General features: G+C 43.6%; 1 protein-coding gene across 1 annotated transcript in view; it reads right to left on the reverse strand.

Annotated features, from left to right (window-relative positions):
* Positions 1–24,784, reverse strand: part of LOC111141654 (kinesin family member 16B) — a 282,534-nt gene that overhangs the window by 106,246 nt on the left and 151,504 nt on the right. The window contains exons 16-17 of the mRNA XM_022494378.1: positions 17,661–17,743; positions 16,151–16,239 (exon numbers count right to left, since the gene is read on the reverse strand). Of these exons, the coding sequence (XP_022350086.1) occupies positions 16,151–16,239; positions 17,661–17,743 (172 nt within the window). The remainder of the gene's footprint in view (positions 1–16,150; positions 16,240–17,660; positions 17,744–24,784) is intronic.

Here is a 24,784-nt window from a genome sequence, read left to right on the forward strand (position 1 = left end):
ATCATTAGAAACTTTTATTGGAAACCTGAGAGTAGCTGCTTTGTGGAGACAGTGGAATCAGTGCACCACTCCCTCCTCATTTCCCTTTCTTTCCACACACCCCCCCACCATTGCACAACACAGCAGGTTATCCTACAGTACAGGGACTTACATACAACTGTGATTCAAGGTGCATATATCAAAATGAGGGTCTCACGATGCAACTGAATCGTGGAAGTAGTGAAATTAAACCCCTTTTAGTTAGAAGTCTGAGTTTATAACATAAATATCCCTAGTACTCTGGCAACGATTTTCTAATGAACTTTCAAATCCCTAGTCTAGAAAGTACTCAGTAAAGACTTTCAGGAGCCAGTCTTAAGCCTTTTGTATTGCAAATGAAAAGTGCTCAAAGAAACAAAGATTGCTTAAAAAAAATAGTAAAATTCAGTACCATAAGTGTTTTAAGTGAGATTTCACCCCTGCGTATTTCCCATAACAGTGGTATAACGTCCTCCAATAAAGGCAGCCAGGACCGCATGTTAAGCCCAGGAGACCTGCCTGATCGAGCTGCAAGATCACAGGCAGTTACCACTACACATCAAGAGATCATGCATTCAACTTGGCACACACACCGACACCTTGCCCCGCCCCCCTACTATTTTACAGGCCAGGAGACTGAGGCCCAGAGATTATTAGAGAGAGGCCCAAGATGACCTCTACTTTAGAGGAACCAGGAATAAAGTTTGCCTCTTCCTACTCCTCCTTCTTTTTTTAAAAAAATATTTGTTTATTCATTAGAGAGAACAGCACAAGCAGGGAGTGGTGCAGAGGGAGACAGTGGAGAAGCAGACACCCCGCTGAGCAAGGAGCCCAATGCTGGGCTGCAGGGCTGGATCCCAGGATCCTGGGATCATGACCTGAGTGAAAAGCAGACATTTAACCAAATGAATCACCCAGGCACCCCTCCTCCTCCATTCTTACTTCAACTCTGGAATTCCACCTCACCTCCGCAGCTGAACCCTGGTAACTTTTACCTTAGAAACAGCCTTCCAGTAGTTAACAACAGTTCATTATTCCAAGATGTACCTCTCTCTGTTGGATAAACCAGAATAGCATAGTTCAGGTGATTTTCCTGCCACTCCATTCAGCCACGCATGCCACATATCCAAGAAAACTGTGTCAACACCTACTATGTACAAGAGCAATACAAAACAGATCAAGTGCCTTTGCCTCTTAAGAGTGGATTACAAGTGAAATAAAATATGCATGCATATCAATCACACAGAACATGTTGAACCCGAGAAAGTTCCATTTTTAACAGGAGATGGGGTGGAGGGAGAGCATTTATAGCTGCAGGGATGAGAGGACGCCTTGCAAAGGAACTGCTGTTGAGCTGGGCCTTGACAGATGGACAGAATAACAATGGGCACAGTGTGGTGAGTAGGGAAAAATCTAGTGGAGGAAAAACAGGAGCAGGAAGACAAAAGATACAAACAAAGGAAGCAGTAAAGAGAAGGTCTGGCTGTTGCTCTGAACAAATAAAGGGAAGTGGTGAGAAATAAAACCCAAAAGATAAACCATGGAGAGAAGGTCAAAGGTTAAGCTGACACTCTTGGGAGCACCTTCGTGAGCGACCTCTCCTCCCACCAACCTCTGGTTCTTTAGCCCAAGGCACTTAGTCTTCAGCCCAAGGCACTGAGTACCAAGTACAGAATTCATTTGCTCAATATGGCATCCAGGTGCCAGGCACTGCGGATTCAGCAAAAGGAACCAAGTCCCTGCTGTTACAAACCCTCCATTCTAGTGAGGAGGACAGCTAACTAACAATGTCTATGGTATGTGATAAGTGCTATGCAAACAGTGAAGCCAGGAGAGAGGATGGAGAGTGAAGGAGACCTTTAGGAGAGAGCTAAATGGAGGGAGTGACCACGGGGAAGCATCTGGTGTCAACATGAGGGAGAAGCCAGGCCAACAACCAGGAGACAATGTATGTGGCCTGCTGTAAGCACAGCAAAACCAGCATGGCGAGAGTAGATGGAACCAGGAGATGGTGATGGTACGAGAGCAACTATGGCCCAAGAAGGAGCCGGGACGCAAACCACTTAGGGCTCTATAGATCACAGAGGGCAGACAGAACTCCCACCAGGGCTCCTTGAGGACAGAGACCTGCCTTAATTAACTGTGTATCCATCCCAAGGGCCTTCTGCAAGGCACATAGCAGGTGTTCAACCAGGACTGCCATGAACAGTGCTTTGAAGTCAGTGACATAAGGCTCAGAGCCAGACTCCAATTACCCAGTCACAGAATACCTAGGTGAGGAAGAGATGCTGGCAGTCAATGCAGAGCTCTCTTTGCCTTAAGAAAGAACAAGTTTTGGTGCTTTCTACCCTTCTCAAGATGAAAGTTAATCAGCTGCAGCAAATCTAGAAAATACAAGGAAGTAAAACACTTACCAATACAATCACCATGATTGTTTGTTCCATCCTGGTATACAACCTTTAGTCTTCCAGCCACACACATATACACACAGACGGGGGCCAACAACATGGCTTATTCTGTAACAGTTCCTCTTAACGAATATTTTTGACAAGTCCCCAGATCATTATCTATTAACTGTCTAACATAGTTTAATACCACACAATTCTAGAATCCGGTTGCGCCATGATTAATGTAAGCAATCACATGTTGTTGGAAAGTTCCACAGTACCTGACATATAAAAATTTGGTGGGATCTACAGTGTGCAGCCCAAGAAGTTAGTTTAAGAAAAGCTGTACCTGTTTGTAAGCAGAGAGAAACGAGAGCACACAGGGAGGTCTAACAATGTGAAAAAGACTTAAAATGCATCATAGCTCCTCCCCCTTCACTGAAGTGAAGAGCTTTGGCGTTACAAATCTGCTTTCCACATTTGTACTCCTTTGATATCGCCTGTTGAAAGACAAAACGTTAACACACCTAACCAGCAATGCTTTCAGTGCATGCCTCTGTCTCGGGCTGGGGGTGAGCACAGGTCCCCAGTGCACTTGTTGTACCTCCCCCCAGCCTGTCCACCCACTCCTGGCCCTCCACTGTCATGCTTTTTATGGTCTGGGCCCTCAAACATTCCTTTCCTTATTTCTCTGACATCTCTTTATTCCTTCCCTTGTTGCTTTAATGTGAGCAGCAGCTGTCATCAAATAAAGAGAACAAGGGGGTGTGGATTTAGCTGACAAAAGGAAAAAAAAAGTAGCAAAGATTTATATAAGTGGATTAATTGCAATGTAACCAACAATTTACGTGTGTGTGGAGAGGGGAAAAAATAGTTCCAAAAGCCCTTTACGATTAAGCAAGAGTTACATTTATGATATAAACAGAATGAAGACCTGAGGCGCCTGGGTGACTCAGTTGGTTAAGCGTCCGCCTTCGGCTCAGGTCATGATCCCAGGGTCCTAGAACTGAGCCCCACATCGGGCTTCCTGCTCTGTGGGAGTCTGCTTCTCCCTCTCCTCCCTGTTGTGCTCTCTCTCTCTCACTGTCTCTCTCTCTCAGATAAATAAATAAAATCTTAAAAACAAAAATGAAATGAAGACTTGTCTTCAATGGCATGGGGAAAAGGTCACAATAAAATGTTAAATGAAAAAGCAGAATGTAGAACTATATACCTAGTGTGATCGCAATTTTGTTTTTTTGTTTTTAAGTAGCCTCCATGCCCAGCAGGTCACCCAACACAGGGCTTGAACTCGTAACCCTGACATCACAACCTGAGGTGAAATCAAGAGTCGAACGCTTAACTGAATGAGTCACCCAGGCACCCCAAATTTGTTTAAGTAATCTTTATAATGCATAATTATAATACCTAATGTACAGTTAAACATATATATTATAAATATAAGTAAATATTACAAATGTAAACCAATCATCATTTTTTGGTGGGAGGATTGTGAATGCTTGTGATTACTTTATTCATTTCTGAATGTTTTACTTTTTTGTAATAAGCATTTCAATTTATAATGAGACAAACTACCTGTTTCAAAATTTTTTCTTAATCTACTGTGATTAGAGCAACCATTTTACTTCCTTTTTGCTTCTGTGAATCTCTGGTTCATTTCCATTTTATCCAACAACAATGATGATTAACCTGGGTAGATCATCAGATATGGGGGTTGCAAATGGGAACTAAACATCTAATGGGGACACAGCTACTCTGATGGGGGCATGGCTACTCAAGGTCAGAATTATGGTCTGTGATAGAGGAAGGGGTTGGTACTGCTTCGTCAGGGCACAACAATTTATTCACATTCAACTGTCCAATCAACAATGATTTCTCAAACACCTACTGAGGAGCAGAGACGCAGTATCAAGAAAGTCAGACCCTTTCACTTACCATTAAATCTATAGACCAAGAGACAAAATTATCAACTTCCAAGGGCTACAAAGGAAAGACAGAGGATGCTCTGAGTGAACAGTCAAGGAGATGAAATTGGGTGGAGGCTGGTAGAGCCTCTATGAAGAAGCAACATTTAAACTGGGATCTTAGAGACTATTGTAGGTTTTGTCCACATGTGGACATACGGACGGACAAGTGTTCCAGGAGAAGGAAACAGCATAGGCAAATACCCAGAAGCAAGAACAGATATGCACAATTGGAACCCTTGACTAAACCAGCAACAAGCTCTCATCAAATGAGCTAACAAATTACAAAGAGCTCATGGTGTGTATTCAAGTAATACAATATGTTACATCAAAGGAAAACCATACTGTCATTAGGCACGAAGAGGAAATCTGCTATCTTCCATCCTTGCCCATAACCACCATTCATCATTTCACTAGGAAAAGCCTCATTTCCTCAGGTGACCTTCATAGTTCAGCTTCCGACTGTGCAAATATAAAATGAAGGAGGCAGAAATGTGGCCCACTCCTCAGATAACGCAAATCTAAAGGAACCAAATAAAGACAGACTGTTTTTTAAAAATTCTACAGCTCATCTTTCTGCAAACTTTGGAAACAGGAAACACAGGAAGCTCATAGCCTTAAGTGGCTCACAGTGGAATACGGCACAAGGACAAAAAAGAAAACAGGGGGGAAAAAGTCAGTAATTAACACTAATCTCCATTAATGGAGGGAAGAAGCCTACTTCTTTCAGTTGCTTTCATCACATGTTCTCCAAGACTGTATCTTAACAAGCTATTTAAGGCATTCTACAGCAACTTTAAAGTTAGTAAATGGTCCATAAAAAAGCAAGACAATGAAGACCAAAAATTGGAGGAGAAATCAGCCTTGCAGCAAAGCAAACTTTTGAAAAATGGCAAAGCCCGATAAAATAAACTGCAGAGACAAACACTGTAAATAACCACCAAAGAAAACTCAGGCTAACTACCAAACCACCAGCAACATAAATATTGCCAACTACATGTATAAAACTTCCACACTCAAGGTCAACATGAGAAAAATAGATAAAGAACAGATACAGTCCCGGGAAGTCAGGAGAAGGGCAGAGCTAGCAGGGTACTGCATTCCTAGGCAATATGACCTTTTCTCCCAGGACGTGCCCCGGAGACCATGACCTCACCTGAAGATGCAAATCCCATCATCAGTATGTCCAGCCATGACCAGATTCCGGTTCTTAAGCCCCTTGTACACTGGTACAATTAAGTGGGGCGAAATAAATTCACTTCATTCATATTTATTAGATGTCTGCTAAGTTCCAGGTGCTATGCTGGGCACTAAGTGAACAACAAATTAGCTTCTGTGCCCATTTTCTGGAAGCTTACAGTCATCCACAGTGAGGTGAAGGCTCAACACAGCACAGGACATGACCCTGTGACTGATGTCTCCGTATTTTCTCCCTAATGTGACACATTTATCGTTTCCATTGAAGGCAGGAAATGGGGAAGGAGAGCATAAGGCAGAAACAGGGAAGAGTGGGAGACAGGAAGGAAAATGAAATAAGATGGCCCTTGACAATGCAGGGGTTGGGGCACCAACCCCTCACACAGCTGAAAATGTTTAACTTTTCACTCCCCAAAATCTTATAATAGCCTCCTGTTGACCTGAAGCCTTACTGATAACATAGTCAATTAACATATATTTTGAATGTTACAAGTATTATATACAGTATTCCTACAATAAGTAAGCTAGAGAAAATATTAAGTATATCTTAATATTTAACTTAATATTAGAGAAAATATTAAGTACATCTTAAGTACAGTCATATACTGTATTTATCGAAAAAATCTACATACAAATGGACACGTCTAGTTCAAAGATCAACCCCCGTTGTTCAAGGATCAACTGTACCTTCTTTCCATATAATTGTTTTTGGCCAGTGAGAAGTCCTCATTGCCATCTTGGTGCCTCTGGAGTTTTTGATCCAAATCCCAGAACTCTTCATTCACAATCTAGTTCCTTCCAGCTTTACATTCTGAGATGTCAAACCTACTCTTCATTAGAAAGGACCAGGAAGGCTGAAGCTAAGCACAAACAGCGTTCTAAAAGAGCATGGAGCTCAGCACAGGACACACCGGGTCCCTAATAAATCCTTGGTGATGGTCAGAATGCCCAGGGCCCAGGACGTGCTTCCAGAGAGCGCCATTGTTAGCAGGATTCTCCAGAATCCTGGTCCTGTGAACATAGCCTAGAGCTCCATCCAGGAGGGTGTACTCATAGTGGTAGAGTCTACACTTTAAGAAGATCCCTCTCCAGTTGGCATGCAATTAGAAATTCTCAAAGAGTATTGGTGGAAAATGGTGGTGATGTGTGCAACCATTCCATAGAACACTTCGTGAACATGTATCAAGAGCCTTAAAACAATTTATATTTCTGGACTAGTAATCTCTACTTTTTTACCCCCTGAGGAAATAATCATGAATAAACACAAAGATTTATAGCTACAAATATGTTCACCCCAATTGCTTGTGATGGCTTAAAACTAGACAATGAAATGCCTACTGACAAGTTACAAAATGCCTACAGAATGCCATATCACATGGACATTAAAATAATGTAGGAAATACTTACAAAAGGAAAAGGTAAACAAGTGTAAAAAAAAATAAGTCCAATATGAACTCATCTTGGTAAAAGAACACATTTAATATGTAAGTATGAGCGTGTGTTTAAGTGAGTATACACATATGTGCCCACGCACATACAGAGAAAGAAAGACTGAGAGAGATGGCTACATGATAGGACAGAGGTACAGACTAGAATATACAGTGACATGTTGACTATGTGTAAATTCTTTTTTGCTTGTAATTTCTAAATTCTCCGAACTGAACATATTAAAATAGAAAGCTAGGTTAAGAATAATTACCCCTCGTCCGTTTTCACCCCTTGATTGTTGATGACTACAGACCATCCTCACTTAGAAGCGTTTCATAGCTACTGAGGTCCAAGGTGCCCCAGATGCCAGCCAATTCTCAGCTCTGAATGCCACAGTCCATCATGCTCCTTGGATGGCTTGCCAAATACATGTCAGATTTTTGACTTTGATATTTTGGGGTCCAAATGGATTTGAAACCCAGATGTTTCTCCTCTTCAGAATTTAATTATTCAAACATCCATTTAAATCAACCCACCACTGGTTAGTGCTTAAAGGATGCTAATGCACAAGTGAAAATTTCTTCCTTTATCTTCAAGACTGAAATGAATTTGGAAAGTATATAATTTTGCTTAGGGCACTTTCAAGAAGCTGTGAAAGCTTCCACAACCTGCCAAATTAGCTGTCTGTTTGCAGTCTCAGAGCAAGACAGAGGATGCCTAAACAGCAGGCTTGCTTTCTTCATAAAGACTGTGCCGGTCGAGGAGGAATGTTTCCTCTGCAGCAAAATTATTTCCTGGCAAAGACCCCGGCTGGGCACTACTCCAAAGTGGAACTAACTCCCAAAGGAAGTCACCAGGCTGCTTTGCCTCATCCAAAATTTCTTTGGCACCAAGTACCATGCATGTGTGTATACAAATCCTGGTTTCCAGGGAGCTTGAGATACAGGCCAGCAGTAAGTTCCAAAACTCTGTTAGAAATGATACACCCAACTTTATGTGCCCAGTTTGACTAATAAAATGTTCTTGGGCAGCAAGGACTTCACTTTCAAAAACTCCAAATCTAACTATGATTTAGAGCACGGGGTTTTTCAGACAGAGGCTATATGAAGAATTAGTACATGACCTGTTGAACAACGAAAAAAGAACTGGTTGCTTCCAAGGTTAGTTGGTTCTTATTGCATACAATAATCTACAAACCAGACATACTTCTTTCAGAGGACATTGCTCTAAGAGGAACTGAGTACTAAGCAGTAATTTTTAGTCTACTGCAAAAAATTTAAAAAAAAAAGAAAAAGTCAAGTCTGTATAATACCAAAGAAACCAAGAAATATGTTCACTTTCACCCGTTAAGAATGCCACAAAAAAAGTATACCTGTATGACCAAAAAATGCAAAAAAGTTTTAGGGGCCAGTTAAAAAGTGCAGATACTACAACGTGGAGAGGACCCATCTGAAGCATGGGGCACATGAAGACCTAGGAGCAGACCCATCCTTCGCGCTGGTAGCACGTCTGTTGGCCAAAATGGACAGCTCAATGAACATCTCTTAAGTGTCCACTAAGTGGGAGCTTCTGGAGATTAAATGATGAGTAAGGAACAGTCCCTGCCCACAAGAAGCCTACTGGGAAAGCAGACATAAACATCAGTTAAGTGGATTTAGAAAGACTGTATGATCAAAGTACGTACAAAATGCCTGGAATAGAATAGAGAAGCAGTTAGCTCAAATCACATGCAAAGGCTGCCTCTTGAGGAGACAATTCTGATACCCAGTCTCGAAAGACGAAGAGTACTGGCCAAGGGAAGGAGTGGGGAGGTTTTAGTAATGGCTTAATGGACAGGCTTTACTCATAGGCTTGACCTGGAGAGAACTATGAAGATGTTTCAACCACTTAAACCGAAGCATAGAGTTCAAGGGGGAAAGTGACAGAAGACAATGTTAGAGAACAAAGTCATGGATGACTGTGCTGGGGCTTAGAAGTAATCACACAGGGAACTGAGGGGCCAAGCCAAATGCTGGGAAGCAGAGCTGTCTTAGAGAAAGAAGAGGTTACTGCGAAGGGCTGAGGAGCGGTGACTTAATTAAGGCTGGGACAGGTTTCCAGGGACAGGTCAATGAGCCTGTCCTATGCCACTGCATAAAGGAAGTCAGGAATCACCGTAAGGGCCATCACAGTCAACCTGATGGCATTCCAGCATTTACTACTCCTCAGGTATTAACGATATTGGCCGTTTATTTTATTATTTTTTTAAACTGAGATATAATTGACATATAGCATATTAGCTTCAGGTAAACATGTGATTCTATATTTGTAGACACTACAAAATGATCACCACAATTAAGTCTAGTCACCGTCCATCACCATAGTTACAAAAAAAATTTCTTCCTGTGATGAGACCTTTTCATATCGACTTAGAGACTTTGAAATAAGCCATACAATATTAACCACAGTCACCCCGCTCTATGCTACTATGTATTACGTTTTTTATTTTATAACTGGGAGTTCGTACCTTTTGGCCACCTTCACCCACTTCACCCTCCTCCCCTCTGGCAATGACCAATCTGTTCTCTGCATCTATGAGCTTGGGTTGTTTTGTTTTGCTTTGGTTGATTCATTTCTTTAGATTCTACATATAAGTGAAATCATAGGTATTTGTCTTTCTCTTCCTGACTGATTTCCCTTAGCCATACGTAATGCCCTCAAGGTCCATCTGTGCTGTCACAATGGCAGAATTTCCCTCTTTTTTAATGGCTGAGTAGTATTTCTAGATTGCTGATGAGACAGGGGACATGAAACTCTGTGCTAATCACTGGGCTTGGCCACCTGCTGATCAGAGAATTCTGTGACTAGGACTTGCTGCAGTGAGATGCAGCACACCGCGGGGGGACAGGTCTGGGTGGCACTGCACAGTTTTCCCTAATTTCAAGGTACGCCAGGAATCCTAGTTTGGCATGTGCAAAAGACAATTGCTCCTGGTGTCCAGATTTCTGATAGGCTTTTTACCAAGGTCTTGCCTGTGCAATCCATCATGCTCCAAGGTGACTGAGCACCAATCTGTCTTACTCACCGGAGTCCCAGTACAGGGCTGGACAAATGATGGGCCCTCAAACAGTAGCTAAATGGATGAGGAAAAAGTGGCAGAACTTATGAACATTGATTTCACTCAACAGGGGAAACCACCTTCATCCTGGGGTTTTGACAGGCCACACAGACTCCAGCTTTGCCCAGGGGGTACACGGTGGCTGACAGAGTACTCAAATGCACAGTCACTTACAGGAGAGAGTTCAAAGCCTGGGGCCCAGTGTTTCAAGGTTGTGCTCATTATTCTCCCTGCCTCCTGACAACTTGCTCTTCCTTCCCGTGCATGTGTACTTCTGCTGGGTAGCACACCACCCCCAACCAATTACCTAAGCCAGAAAACAGAGGGCAATCTCTTTACTTCTCATATCCAATCTTTCAGCTAGGCTTCAAGACTTCCTGTCCCAAAATGGCTCTGGAGCCCATCTCTTCATCTAGGTAACTTTGACTGCTACCTCAGCTCAAGCCCTTGCCTATGCGTCCTTCCTGTAGCTTCCCTGGTGTCCCTGTTACTCCGCTGCCAGAGTGACCCCTCGCAATACACAGATGACCAATCTCTCTCCTTGGCTAGAAAAGCGACTTGGATGCCTACCATCAATGAGCGGATTAAAATGAACTGGGCAGTGCTTGAGAGAGGTCACCAGGAAGTCAATCCATGTGAGATTTATGTTCATCAGTTATTTACTATTCTTTTGGGGGGAAGGGAAACTGAATTTTGAGATCTTCCTTCTTTATTTCCAGACAGTATTTTCTAGACTGGACATTCTGGAAAAAAAAGGAAGGAAAAAAAGAATGGAAAAAAAAAAACAAAACCACAGTGATATACCCCTCATACTCATTATGATGGCCATTATTTAAAACACAAACACACACACACACACACACACACACACACACATATATACAACAGGAAACAAGTGTTGGCTATGATGTGGAGAAATTGGAACCCTTGGGTGCTGTGGGTGGGAACGTAAAATGGTATAGGTGCTTTGGAAAACAGGATGGAAGTTTCTCAAAAAACTGAAAACAGATCAACCATATGACCCAACAATTCCACTTCTGGGTATATTCCCAAAAGAACTGAAAGCAGGGACTCAAACAAATATTTGCACACCCATGTTCATGTCACCATTATCCACAACAGCCAAAGGGTAGAAGCAATCCAAGTGTCCATAAACAGATGAATAAATAAACCAGATGTGGTGTATACATACAATGGAATGTGATTCAGCCTTAAAAAGGAAGGAGGAAGTTCTCACACAGGCTATAACAGGGATGAACTTTGAAGACATTATGTTCAGTGAAATAGGCCACACAAAAAGACAAATGCTGTAGGAGTCTACTTATTTAAGGTACCTAAGGTAGTCAAATTTCTGAAACAGAAACTAAAATGGTGATGCCCTGGGCTTGGGAGACAGAGGGAATAGGAGCTATTGTTTTAATGAGCCAGAGAATAAAGAGTTCTGGAGATTGGCTGGCACGATAGTGTGAATGCACTTAACACTACTGAACTATACACTTAAAGATGGGTAAGGCAGTAAATTTTATGTTAAGTGTATGTTGTCACAATGTAAAATAGAGTAAGGAAATGAGCTACCAAATGCTTATAAGTATATAGAAAATAATTCTCCATCACATTTGGGGCCATATATCTTCATCACAGTCATTTGTTCTGGACATGCTAATCAGAATTTATAAAAACATGACACATGGAGAGAATTCTCCAGAAGAACTGAGAGGAGTGATTTGGATTCCTAAGGGGTGGGGGCTTAGGCCAACTCTTCGGTTAATATTCTTCCCCACTTTGTCCTCCAAGTTGAGATAGTACTACCTCCAACAGTGTCATGTCCTCAACTACAGAGAAGAAAGACCAGAAGCTTCCAGCTGATATTCACTTAGGATCCTTATAACCACCGCTAGCCCCTTCCCATACCACCCTTCTCTGGAGATGGGTTCTGGCTATTTATTCCAGGCTGGGTGTGGCTATGGCATTGAGAGTAGGATGAACAAGGTAGAAACTAGGGGAAATGTTATGATAGGGACATTTGGGTTGAAGACAAAAGGGTTCCTGTGAACTAGGCTTAGGACTCAGATTCCACAATGCTGGCTGGAGGCAATCTCCTCGTGAAGAAAGAGTCTCTGCAAGTCTCTCACCTTCTAAGTTACCCAACACATCGGAAGGCGCTCCATGAAGAGGATCCCTTCCCAGACCTCCCCAGGGTGGGCTGTTTACACCACCACTCTCCACCCTGAATCACATACTGCCTGGCCTTGGCTCAGAATGGTTTCACGAGCATGTGCCGGTTCTCCCGGGCAGAGAGAATACGCATCTGACATGTAAAGGTTCTCCACACAGAAGACTCTCAATAAGTACGTGCTGATCTGTGAAAGCACCTCAGTGCTACCTTTCCATCCTGAGAAACTAACATGCTTTTGTGTCCAAGCAGCTTATTACTAGATTTAAGTAACTACGTAGCCAGGGTCCAAGTAGCAAACATATTTCTTTCAATGGTCTTCCAGTTTACCGCATGGTACTTAATTTAGGCCAAGAATATTTACACCTGTAACCTCAAAAAAGGTATAAACAACATGGCGATACTTTATTTCTGCCTCATTTTGTCAAGATGCTGGAGCAGACACCTCGTGACACCCATAAATCAGAGTAGGAAATTTTTCTCCAATTATGTTTTAATTCATGGGCAATCATTCTTTATAGCAGGTGGCAAGTTGAGGGGGGCTAGACGTCAGGGAGCATGAAGTCAGGCTGGTGAAGTATGGAGTAATTTTAATTTGAATTTTTACAAATGAGTACTGCAGGGGTAGCAGAGACAAAATGTGCCTCTGAACGGCAGCATCAAATGCATCTAGAACCAGCTCCTCAGCCAACTGCAAGGCAATCTAACACAGATGCTGTTCTCGAATTCTCTGATTGCCGTGGTCTAATTAATTTCATCACGAGACCATCTTCTCATCTTTCTGCTCGAGGATCTTGAATGTGACCTTGAGATTATTCAAATAACTGCAGTGTCAGTTAGGAATTGGCCCATGTGACAAAAACACATTCCTTTACAGAATAAGCCATTTTCCACTATTTGGAACATCCATGCCCAGAGAAATTGGTGAAAAACCTTTCCCAGACGGATCTGTGTATCCTACTAAAATTTCACTCAATCTGTTTGCTAAACATTTACTAAGCATATTATGTGAATGACACTTTAAAATACAGAAATTAATACAACAAGCCTCTGACCTCGAAAAACTTCCAGTCAAATAGGAAAGACACTCACACAAGCCAAACTCTTTTGCACATGCCGGCCCACACTGGCCTTCCCCGCCTCCCCATTTCAGGAATGGACACACCATCTGCCCAGCTATTTTCATCTGAAACCTGGGCATGATTCTTGACTTCACCACGTTCCATCTCTAAGGCTACCACCCAGATCCAAGCTACTTTCCCCTCGCCACCTTTCTGGGGCTTCAGTGCCTTAGATTAAATGTCCCCTCCTCAGAAAGCCCTCCCTGATCATGCCATCAAATACTGCTCAAGACATTTCATTTCCTTTTCCCTTTCTGCACTTATTTGTAAATTACCTGTGACTGCCTCTCTCCTCTGGCCAGCTGTAAAGGGACCCTGTAGAGGCTTCTGGTAACTGTGCCCCTGGGCTAGAGCCCTGCCCCACCCCCACAGAAGGTACACAGAAAAGACATGTTGATTGATGAGTGTCCTTTACACAGAAGACCAAAACCAGGATGATGAAAATGGAAGAATGTACAATGAGGAAGGAACACTGACTCTTGACTGGATGACAGCTTCCAGAGGAGCTGGGCTGGGTACTGTGCTTTAGAGGACAAGTATGTGCATCTGAAAACGCATGCCAGGCTCCGCAACTGGCAAAAGACAAGGCCCAAAGGCATGGCTAGTCCAGGGAATTCTGAACAATGGAAAGGGTCCCTGAAAGGGCAGGAATCCAGAGCACGCACACAGACGCGCTGGGAGGACAGATCACACAGTGGGGGGCCTGAGTGACAGTTAGGGAGTGGGATTTTATTTTTTTAGACCATGGAAAGTCAATGAAAAGTTCTGAAGATGAAAAATTAGATACTCTAAACTACCTTTTATAAACACTGAGAAAAACTGTTGTAACTTAAAAACCAGCAAACCACCAATAGTGGCATCACTTTGAAGAGGACTATGTACACCTCCACCTATGTTTGGAGGAGAAAAAGAAAGGATTTGGCTGCCATCTGTAAATGCAAGGAAGAGAGGGGCTCACAGTCGGTGACCCTGGGTCTCCAAGAAGTGAGCTGACAGCAGGTCAGTTTTTGGGTTTTCAAAGACACTGAAAAGCCATGTTACATTTCCAAATGGTTTCAAAGTAAAAGGCACCAGGATCGAGGACAGTGAAGCTAGTATCTGGATTCCAGGACTGGGGCCGGGTCCAGGGTGGGGAGGCGATTCCAAGCAAGCATGCTACACATTCCAGAATGTTTCGTCAAACAGTATTGAACAGACAGATAGGACTCCTCACACTGAAATTAACGCTAAAGCCCTGCATTTGATACTGAACACAGTGAGGATGTGAATGACTCCATCTCGGCCACAGTAATGGGCAGCTGCTCAGACCGCAAGGGATCAAGTACCTCTGACAAAATGTGCCTTCCAAAACATCGAGAACCCAGACACTCAGAGGGCTTTCTCAACAGGGCTTATTCAAGGCCGGTTCATCTGAAGAGCGCCACTCTCAACAGCGCTGTAGCCACAGGCGAGTGCTGACCCGTACAGACAAAGCCAGTTAACTGTGGCCTGTGCTTGCATGAGTTCTGGAGGGAGGGAGAGGCCCAGGAGCCTGGAGTCACGATATTGCACAAACTGGGGGCTGGGTTTTTTTTCCCCTTTGGGTTTTTGTTTGTCTATTTGTTTTGGCTCAAGCAAATTGTCCAATCTGGGCTTCAGCTTGCCTATAAAATCAGGAATCCAGAAACATGATCAAAGGTCCCTCCCAGTTGTAAACTCCTGTGAAAATGAAGAAATTCCTTGCAGGTACACCTGCTTTCCACAAACCAGGGAAGGGACTTGAGCTAAGGAGGGATCCCTGCAGCTCATCCTGGCTCAATGGCCATTGAGCTGAGGTGGGGTTGGGCAGGAACTGGCCCCAGGTCTGACTACACCCCCGGCTGGAGAAGGCGCCACTGCCTAGGCCAGGAATCAGTAGCGTAGACTCATACCACAGCTCTAACTGTGAGACCACAGGCTGGCAAGCCGGGTTAAACTCTCCACATGTCAAACTGGGACAGAGTCAAGGTGAAGATTATGAGACAATGGATGTGAGAGGCTGAGTGCAGTGCCAGACACACAGCCACTCCTCGGTACAGGACAATCCTAGAAGATGTCGTTGTCCGTTTTATCTCACTTAGTTAGCTGTTGCATTTACCTCCGCCGCTTTCTAGGACATTCTCGCTGCAGGAAAGATAAAATATGGGGCCTCACGCAACTGGAAAAGTCCCCAAAGTCCTTTCTTCCAGTTCCCTGTTCTTAGGCATTTTCACTGCCACCACGTCAGCCAAGCAAACCGCCCAAGGTCACCCAGCCACGAAGTCCATCTAAAACACTATCGTTTGTGTCCTCAGGGGTCCCCCCAGGGCCTGCAAGTAGTGCGTGTACATTCTCGTACTCCCCGATGCCCTAAAAATCAAAGTTGTCTGTTATGACAAGAAGTTTATAAAATGAGATGAAAGTGCCTAAGACCAGGAGATCATGCACTGAGTAATCAGAGAGCCAATTCTAAACTATGAGACAATGACAAAAGTGGTAACAAAGGCGTAACAGTCCTCACTAATGATTCTTATGATGTGAAGCAAAAAAATCTGAATATACAATCCCATTTATGTCATGATTACAGTGAAGTACAATTATGTACGTACAGAGCAAGCGCTGGCAAGTGATGTGGAAAATGACAAAGGCTGATCTGCTATGGAGGTGTGACTACAGTAGCCTCACTTTTATCGAGTGACTCGAGTGGGGTTGGCACAATAAACACACCAGTGACAGTCACAGGGAAGGAGGCGCTGCCATTCACTTACCCCGGGTTGTACAACATGACCGCGGACAGGTTCTCACAGGACTTGGAGAGGTCAGTCATGGACAAGCTGAAGGAGGACAGAAGGCCACTCTAAGAGCAGACACAGGGCAGAGCGGTTACCTCAGTGGGGAAGAGAGGGCCAGCGCCCTGGACTCGCTGCTTTCACCTGGTGAGAAGCAATGAGGTGCACACACACACACCCCCCACCCTCCATTAGCACGCACCGTAACTGGTCTATCCGAGGACGGCACATCACGGAGAGCCGGGCGATGGATGCCACTCAGACCCAAGCCTCGGCTAAGCCCAGCAGGGCCCCTGGGACCCCAAAACATCCAGACTAGCGAAGCTAGCCAGGACCTGTACCACCGTGGGGCTCTCCGCGACCATACCACATGGAAGTGGCGGGAAGGGTCACCCTCGTTGCTGGCAGGAGCCGTGTCCTGTTCTCAGCAGCACTCACTACGTGTACTGCGGGAAAAAGGTGAGGAGGTAGAGGGGAAGGGAGACCCAAAAAGGAAGAGCTTAACCTGTTTGCTTCTGAGGAAAGGTACTGGCAAATGTATTTTCCTCCCTCTTGCCCTCTGCAACTGTGAACCAAAGGGGACCCTTCAAGGAGACCCTGGGCCAGAACAGATAAGAGGCTTCACTGGCAGTCCCAGAGAAGGCTGGGGTTTGCAGCTTTCTTATTTCCCATCAAAGGCACTGGCGCCCTCAGGCAGCCCTCACAAAAGGAGGTAGACATGCAAGGGGCTATATGACTCAGGGGTGAAGGGCAAACACTAAAGGTCAGCAGGTCAGGGCTGCAGCACAGGTTCGCCACTTGCTGGTGAGGAACAAGTGAGTCTCGGTTGCTTATCTTGATCATCTGTGACATGGGGATAGGAACAGCTACTGGGCAGATAAAGCAGTGCAATACTGTAGAAGTTTCATACAGTGCCCGGCTCCTAGAAACGTTAGCTGTAGTATCTATTTTCCTCGGCCTGAGGACAGTACAGTGTCCCAATACAGATTTCTCTCTCATCTCCTTGTCTCTCTCAGGTCCTCCAACCCAACTCCCCTGCCCAGCACTTCAAGTGCCCTCGGATGTGTCTATCCAACAGCTGTACTAAACTCACCCCCACTCTGCTTCACACCCCAACCAAAAGTCCAATTCACTGTGGCTGAAAATAAAAATTGAGCCACTTTTTGAGTGAAAGTGATTCTGATATTGGGTTAACTCCTAAAACAGATCCTCATATGTGGAAGTCACTCTCTACTTAATGCAAAAACAATGCCTAGCTCCTTTGGGGGCAGGAGGGGTGAAGAGAAGGGTCTAGAAGGAGCCATTTCACCTGCTCGGGACTTCATCAGCTTGCTGTCCTACTCAATCAGCCAATCATACAATGAGCAACAGCTCCCTAAAATCAGTGCATGCTACAGAATGACTTTTCTGGTTCCAGACCAAAAAATCAAAATCAAGCCCCAGCCCCACCGGGATCAGAGTTGGCTCCTGGAGATTTTAGGTTCCTCACCTTCCTCTTCTCCCTGAGCTTGGCAGCCTCCTTAGGGTGGTTAAAGCGAAACATATTCGTTCTTCCCAATAGTATCACAGCACCTAAGAACATACAAAAACACAAGTAAGCAACTTGGTTGGTTGACAACATCATATTGTGGAATTTTACAGTTGAAATGTAATTTCCAGTGTGCTATAAAACAGTAATAATAAGGGAAAGCCTTAGTCTCCAAAGTCTGCTTACATAAGCCAATTTTAAATCTATAAATATTCTTATTTTTACAGCCAAGTGTCACAATACTTATGTTACCAAGACAGAAGTAATGGATTCCAGCATTATATTACAAGATTTAAAACTTAATATCCAGATAATTATACTCTTGATTTTGAGAAGAAAAGAAGAAATACATTCTGCAAAGTGATGCTGTAATACCAAGCAAAGCATATGGTCACAAACTTGGGAAATCTTTATTAATGCCAACAAAAGAAGAGATCCCAAAGGAAAGTGCTTTCAAAGGAAAACATGGCGAAATCGGCAGAGCCCAGGAACCACTACTAAAATCAACTTCAGAACGTAACAGGAAAGAACTTGTGTACATGTAGGGTCTATTTCCATGTGGAAACACTGCTTCTTGTTAAAAGCCTCTTAAAATTTAGATGGCCACATCAGACATATGAGGAAGGCTCCCTTTGATTGACCAGGGTCTTGCTTGTTTGGAAGATGCAGAAGAGGTAAAAGAATTCAATGTAAAAACCAAAGGTAACAAAAATGTTAGGTGGAGGGCACATTTCAGCATGATTAAGCAAATAAGCAAACAAACACTTTCTATGGCTAAGAACTGTTCAGAGCCGGCCCAGCTGCCGTGGAAGGCAGTGAGCTCCTAGTCACTGGAGGCACCTAAGTAAGGGAAGCGATGTTCCAGAAGAGATTCACTGCGTTCTCTGGTCCCATCCATATCCGAGAGTCTACCACACCTCAGAAAGACAGCCCCATGATCAGGCTTTGCCCAGAAAAAGAATGCAACTTATTTGTAAGACAGAACACACACGCACTAAAGTGTACCACACAAGATGGCAGAGGTGTTGAACATCTGAGTGACACACGCAAGGCTGCCGTAGGTGGGGACACAGCAAAGCTGGGTCTCACATGGCAGCTAGAGAACAGGGAAGATGGTTCCAGTTTGGGGTAACCGTGGGGAAGGGCTAAGCCTTAGCAGGAGAACAGCCCTGTCATGTTTGGGGAGAGGAGGGAGTCAAGTCCACCCAAAACGCAGGGCATGAGAAACAGCAGCAAGAACAGATACTGGACAGATGACGGAGAAACACACCATGAGGACCTGGACAGTCAGCGTGGGGAACATGCACCAAAAGTCACAAACTGATGGCCAGAGAAAATCTCCAGCTCACAGATGTTTTGTGTGCCCCATGAAACTTTTAAAATCTGAAATTACTGGCTGCCAACAGGCAAAAATCTGCAGTTTTCACATAAAGCTCTGAGTTTCTTTCTGATTTCTCTTCGAAACCTAGAAGGTACGGTACAGTAGATCTTCTTGCCCCTTGGCAAAAACGCCTGAGCCGCTGAAGGCTGCCTCCTTCAGACAGGGCACGTGACCTCTCAGTGACCACAGGTATCAACCTCTGCCCTTGGCTCCTATTTCCACCTGGACACTGCAAGTAATATCGGAGCCCTAGGGAGCTACTTTAGGGCTTCAGACCAGTAATCCACCTGCCTACTCAACATACGCCTTTTATGTTTTCAAAGGAATTTCAAATTCAACATGACTGAAACCAAAGGGGTTTAGATCATAACCCCAGGGAGCAACTGAAGGGTTGGTTGTGGTGGTTGTCATCATTTAGTGGAAATGGAGTCAATGTGGAAAGAAGAACACAGCTTTCAGGAGACTTAGATGGACAGCAGTGCATACTAACCGATTTACAATCTATGTATCCCCCCTCATGTAAAATTGCATTCGTGTATTTTCCAATTATGGAAAGGCACCACAGGCCACAATTAAGAAAGGTGCTTTCCACGCCTCTCATGACCACGGCTCAGAACTGGGTGGCATACAAAGAAGTCAAAAGTTAAGCAGCCATGTCTAGGATATACGTATATTTAATGCTCTCAAAGTGAAATTAGAGATTAATAAGGCAATCACATTCAGTGTGTTAATTACCTTTAATCCAATTCTTTCTTTTCCTTTTAATCAAATGCCTAGCCATGCAGGTTGAAAATTGCTAAAATATGTTAATGGAAAAAGAGAATGGGATTTCAGAGACATATTTCATATCATATTAAATCACTGAAAATAATCTTGCCACCCATGTATTTGCATGAAATATACATAAAAATCCCTGTAAGAGTTATAAAAGAAAACAAAACTACCTATGATCATTCCTTGTTTCCATTTAAATAAGGTGCACAAACTGGCATATAAGAAGAGGTTCTGTTAAGGCTGGCTTCTATTCATTAGATTCCTTTACTCAACAAACCTAGTGACTTAAAACATTTGCTTCATTTTTACCTTATGCTGCTGTTAATTCCTTCATTCATTCAACAAGCACCTCAAGAACCAGACCACATGCTACAGAGTCATACACATGCCTTGCCCTTGTAGGAGGGAGAGGTGAATATAAAAAAAAACTCCACAATCAGATGCAAAGCTACAACTGAAGGAAAGATCCCCTGCCCAGTGCTCAAAGAGCCCATAAGAAGGCTGATTATAGCAGAGATTAGGGACAGAGGCCCTGAGGGAGGTGGGAAGTGGAGCCCAAGACAAGCTCTGAGGATGAAGCAGGGGTAGCGAGGGAGTACGATATGTAAAGGTCCTCCGGCAGTTAAAGACGACGGCAGTGGTGGTGGTGGTGAAGCTGAGAACCTAGAAGACAGTTAAATGCTTATAGCAGAGGAAACAGGGAAGAACAGTACACATGATGAAGCTTAAGGGAACAGACTACATAGACTTTTTCAAGATACAGTGAAGCAACTTTTATTTCATGTCGCTTCAGAGGAAGACAGTGAAGGGCTTTGTGCAACAGCATTACATTAGAGGAGATTAGAGGAGAGTTTGGGCAGAAAGTTCATTCCTTCAACTGTTTAAAGAAGGAACCAAAGAGGGCAGGAATAGATGAAGATAAACAAGGTAGGAGGCAAGTGCAAGTGTCCAGGTCAAAGGCGACAGTGGTTCAGCACTGGACTGGAGAGGAGGGAAGGAGAAAAACAAACAAGTCAGGAAGACATTTGGGGACAGGATTAAGAGGACTCCATGATAGGCTACATATGGGGACAAGGGAGGTGAAGGAGATGCTCCTGGGTTTTGGCTTTGAATAACTAGTTGGACAGGGCACTGTTCACACAGATTGAGAACACTGGAAAAGGACCGTCATTGGGGTGGGAAAGAAATCACGAGCTTGATTTTACACATAATAAATCTGAGATGCTTTTGGCAGGTGGAAATATGAAGCTCTAGAAGAAAAACCTGGGACATCTATCAATCTCTCGGTCTGTCTACCAACTTACCTACAGACCTATTTACTCTCAAATACATATAAATACATATAAAACATAAATGTACATATAAAATACAAATATATATAAAACATATATACACACATGAACATACGTAAGTATACACAGCTACCTAACACTTGTGTGTAAGGATGAGACCCAGAGCATGTGCCTTGCCCCAAACTTTTGATGTGGCCAAGGGCAAGCTATGCTTAACCTCTCCAGAATTCAGTTCCTTTTCTAGTCATCAAACTGGATACTTTCTAAGGCTCCTTCCAGATCTTAAACTCTCTTTAACTATGAACTACTCCTTGATCTGAGGTTAACATGATTAATCACAGCAGATGGACTTTTCTGATGCACTTAGTTTGTAATTTTTGGAGCATATCTAAGCCTCCTTGAAATATATGACAGCTTCTCTGAGATTGCCTCAGAGCCCGTTAAATACCACAAGGTAGACAAATTCCAGATGGTCTTTAAAGGAAATGGAAAGGAAATGACATTGTAAAAGGGGACACAGAGGCACTTGTTAACAAACCCCCCCCCCCGCCACAAAAGTCACTTAAATTTCCGTGAATGAAACCACTGAATGCTGATTTCATAGGAGATTTTCTGCTTCAGTATTTCAATACACTGAAAATGAAACTAAACATGTAAACATTTCTAGGGATTTCCAAGGAATATAGTGACAAAAATCATTAATGTCACTATTAATTAACCTCCTAAATTTTATGTGAGATTTTCTAATTCTGCTAACTGCGCAAGTAAATCAACTTTTTTTCCTATTAAATGCTGTCATATGAATATTTCTGAGGTGACAGTGTACAAATTAATTAATTCCGGGTTATAATTAATGGAAACCTATAAGAAAACTGTATTCCCAAAAGTGAATGGTCCAATGTGATATGAGTCTAGAGGCTGGAAAATACAGGGCCTTGTGACATTCTGCTTCAAGATCCAAATTCTGAATTTAATCACTTTAGAAAGCCCCGCCCCACCCCCATACACACAGACAGGCTATAACACACTATTAAAGCATGCCTGGTGAGAGAGGTTTTCATTTTGGGTATAATCACCAGAAAAGCGAAGCTCTGCCTGGGAACATAATTTTCTAGAATGGTACTGAGATGTAGGTTGGGGTGAAGCAGGATGCGTGAAGTTCTTTTTTTTTTTTTTTTTTAATCTTTTTTTTAAAGATATTATTTATTTATTTGACAGACAGAGATCACAAGTAGGCAGAGTGGCAGGCAGAGAGAGAGAGGAGGAAGCAGGCTCCCCACGGAGCAGAGAGCCCAACGTGGGGCTTGATCCCAGGACCCTGGGATCATGACCTAAGCCAAAGGCAGAGGCTTTAACCCACTGAGCCACCCAGGCACCCAGGATGGGTGAAGTTCTTAAAATGTGCTTATATGGGATAATTTTCCTTTGGATTTAAAACATCTGCAAAATATTTGTATTAAAATAAGCTATGATGATGGCACCACTGGGGGACCTGATAAAGAGAAGGACTAATTTCCACTAATACATGCCAGACCTTGAGAACACATTACTTAATATGCTCAAATGCCTTGGACTCTTATGACATTGCTGTTATTATTTCAGACACCTGACTTATAATAATTCTTCTCTAACTCAAAATGGCTTTGGGCAGAGAGATGGGGAAGGTTAAGATCTGACATGGTACTTGTGGTAAGAAAATTTCATATGAATACTAATGAATTCAAACAGGACACATGGCTTGGGGTTCACAGCTGGCTTGGAAGAGTGACAGGCACTCAGCATCAAGGGTAGCGGACGTCAGTGTCAAAGCACGCCCTCAGGTCCTCTGCTGGTGTTTGTGAAAGATATAAATACACATACCTTCCCAAAAAGCCCAGTCCCCTCCCTTTCAGCATTTGTAATTCAAATATGGATTTACAATTTCCTGTTTTAGATAAATCACTTAAACTCTTGTTTACTCTTGGTAAAGTAAAAATTGCAAACCTGGATTGTGAGACTCTGGAAAAGAAAAGTAAATCAATTTTCAGTCTTTGTTATTGAGGTTTCCAGCCAAATAATCCATCAAGAATTATTTGCCCAACTGTGTGCACGTGCTGAACCTGGAGCTGTGTAAAATTCCAAGATGCTCTAGTCCCATCCCCCAATAAATGTTTAGATATGTGTGGGGGCGGGGGTGGCGAACGGAATGGGAACGGAATTTTTTTCTTCTGAAAGCCTTGGGGGAAATACAAAAAAAGTATATGGAACAAGTCTCCTCCTTCTGAAGGAAAATGCAGAAAGTATATGAAATAAGTAGAGGGTGATTCCAGACAGTAGAACATAAGATGACAAATTCTAAGGTACTAAATGGAAGGCATTATACTAAGTGGTCAAGCTATTAGTAACTTTACTTTGTTTCATATTCTTTGCTACCAACAACTCCACTTATTCTGTTAGTAACAAGCTCAACTATTCAGTTCTAGCCTCCTACACACTCCAAGCTGTCAATATTTTCTTGTTCCTTCCAAAACAGTTCTTCCAAAACATTTCCCTTCTCTCTAAGCAATAATGGTCTCTTACCTCCATTTGTCCCTTTTTGTTACTGCCCATCTCCAAGCTCCCTTGGGCTACATACACCCTGCACCGTCCTTCACTTCAGCAACCACATTGTGCGCCTACCGCACAGTGTCCAGTCTGTGGTTCCCAGGCCCTACTACACATCCGCTATGAATGACTCAGCAGCCCTGGCCCCCACTGCCCCATCCACCTCACCTACCTTCCAGGCTTCAGACATTTCTTCACTATGCACTTTGGTCAAGCATGTCTACGTCTTCTTCTATGTCTTCTTCACCACAGGCCATTATGACAGATACCTCATCCACTTCAGAATTCAGCTTTGGGTAAGTTTCTCCTTTTTTGGCAGTCTACAGCACCTCAGCAGAGGGGTTTCAGTTCTGCACCAGATGGAATAAGCACTCCCCGCCCTGTCTCTCCCACTGGAAGCCACTATAGTTTGGAGAGAATGCAGGCTGCAGCTGGTTGAGGGCCCTGAGTAGCCGGCAGGCTGAAGAAGACAGGGATCTGAAGCACTGGTCGGGGCAAGGGGAATTTACCACTTGCCCCCTCCGGTGTTCCCCAGCTTAGCTGGGAGAAATCGAAAAGCTGACATAAGCACAAATGAGAACTCCAGGAGATGCCTTCTAGTGAAGGTTGGAGGAGGAGCGAGAGGGTTCCCTGACAGCAACATAGTGGGGGGTGGTGGGGGGATGCCTAAACTTACAAGGAAGGGGAAAATCTCTCTCCAATTAGAGGGTGGGGCAAACCCTTGTTGCTTCTTCCTCTCTCTGCCCTCTCACTTCCTGGTCCCACACTTGGGCACAAGAGCAGGAAGAACATGAAACATGAAAGAGGACTAGACAGGTCCAGATTTCTAGTCAGATGACAGAAAAGGAAAGACTCTTCAGTGTTGGCACAGAAGGAGAAGTTGAGGAAATCAACCTCACAGAATTGTTTATGAATTGAGCCACTTAGATTTGACCCTCAACAGCACACAAAGACTTTAAGAACTGACCTAAGATACAGACCACTGCTCGGGTCCCAGACTGACTCTTGGGTAGCGCACACACGGGGCAGACCAGAATAGCACCACAAAGCCTTTG

This window comes from Enhydra lutris, unplaced genomic scaffold, assembly GCF_002288905.1.
Source record: "Enhydra lutris kenyoni isolate GAN:26980312 unplaced genomic scaffold, ASM228890v2 scaffoldscaffold6, whole genome shotgun sequence".
In the NCBI taxonomy this organism is placed as follows: Eukaryota; Metazoa; Chordata; class Mammalia; order Carnivora; family Mustelidae; genus Enhydra; species Enhydra lutris.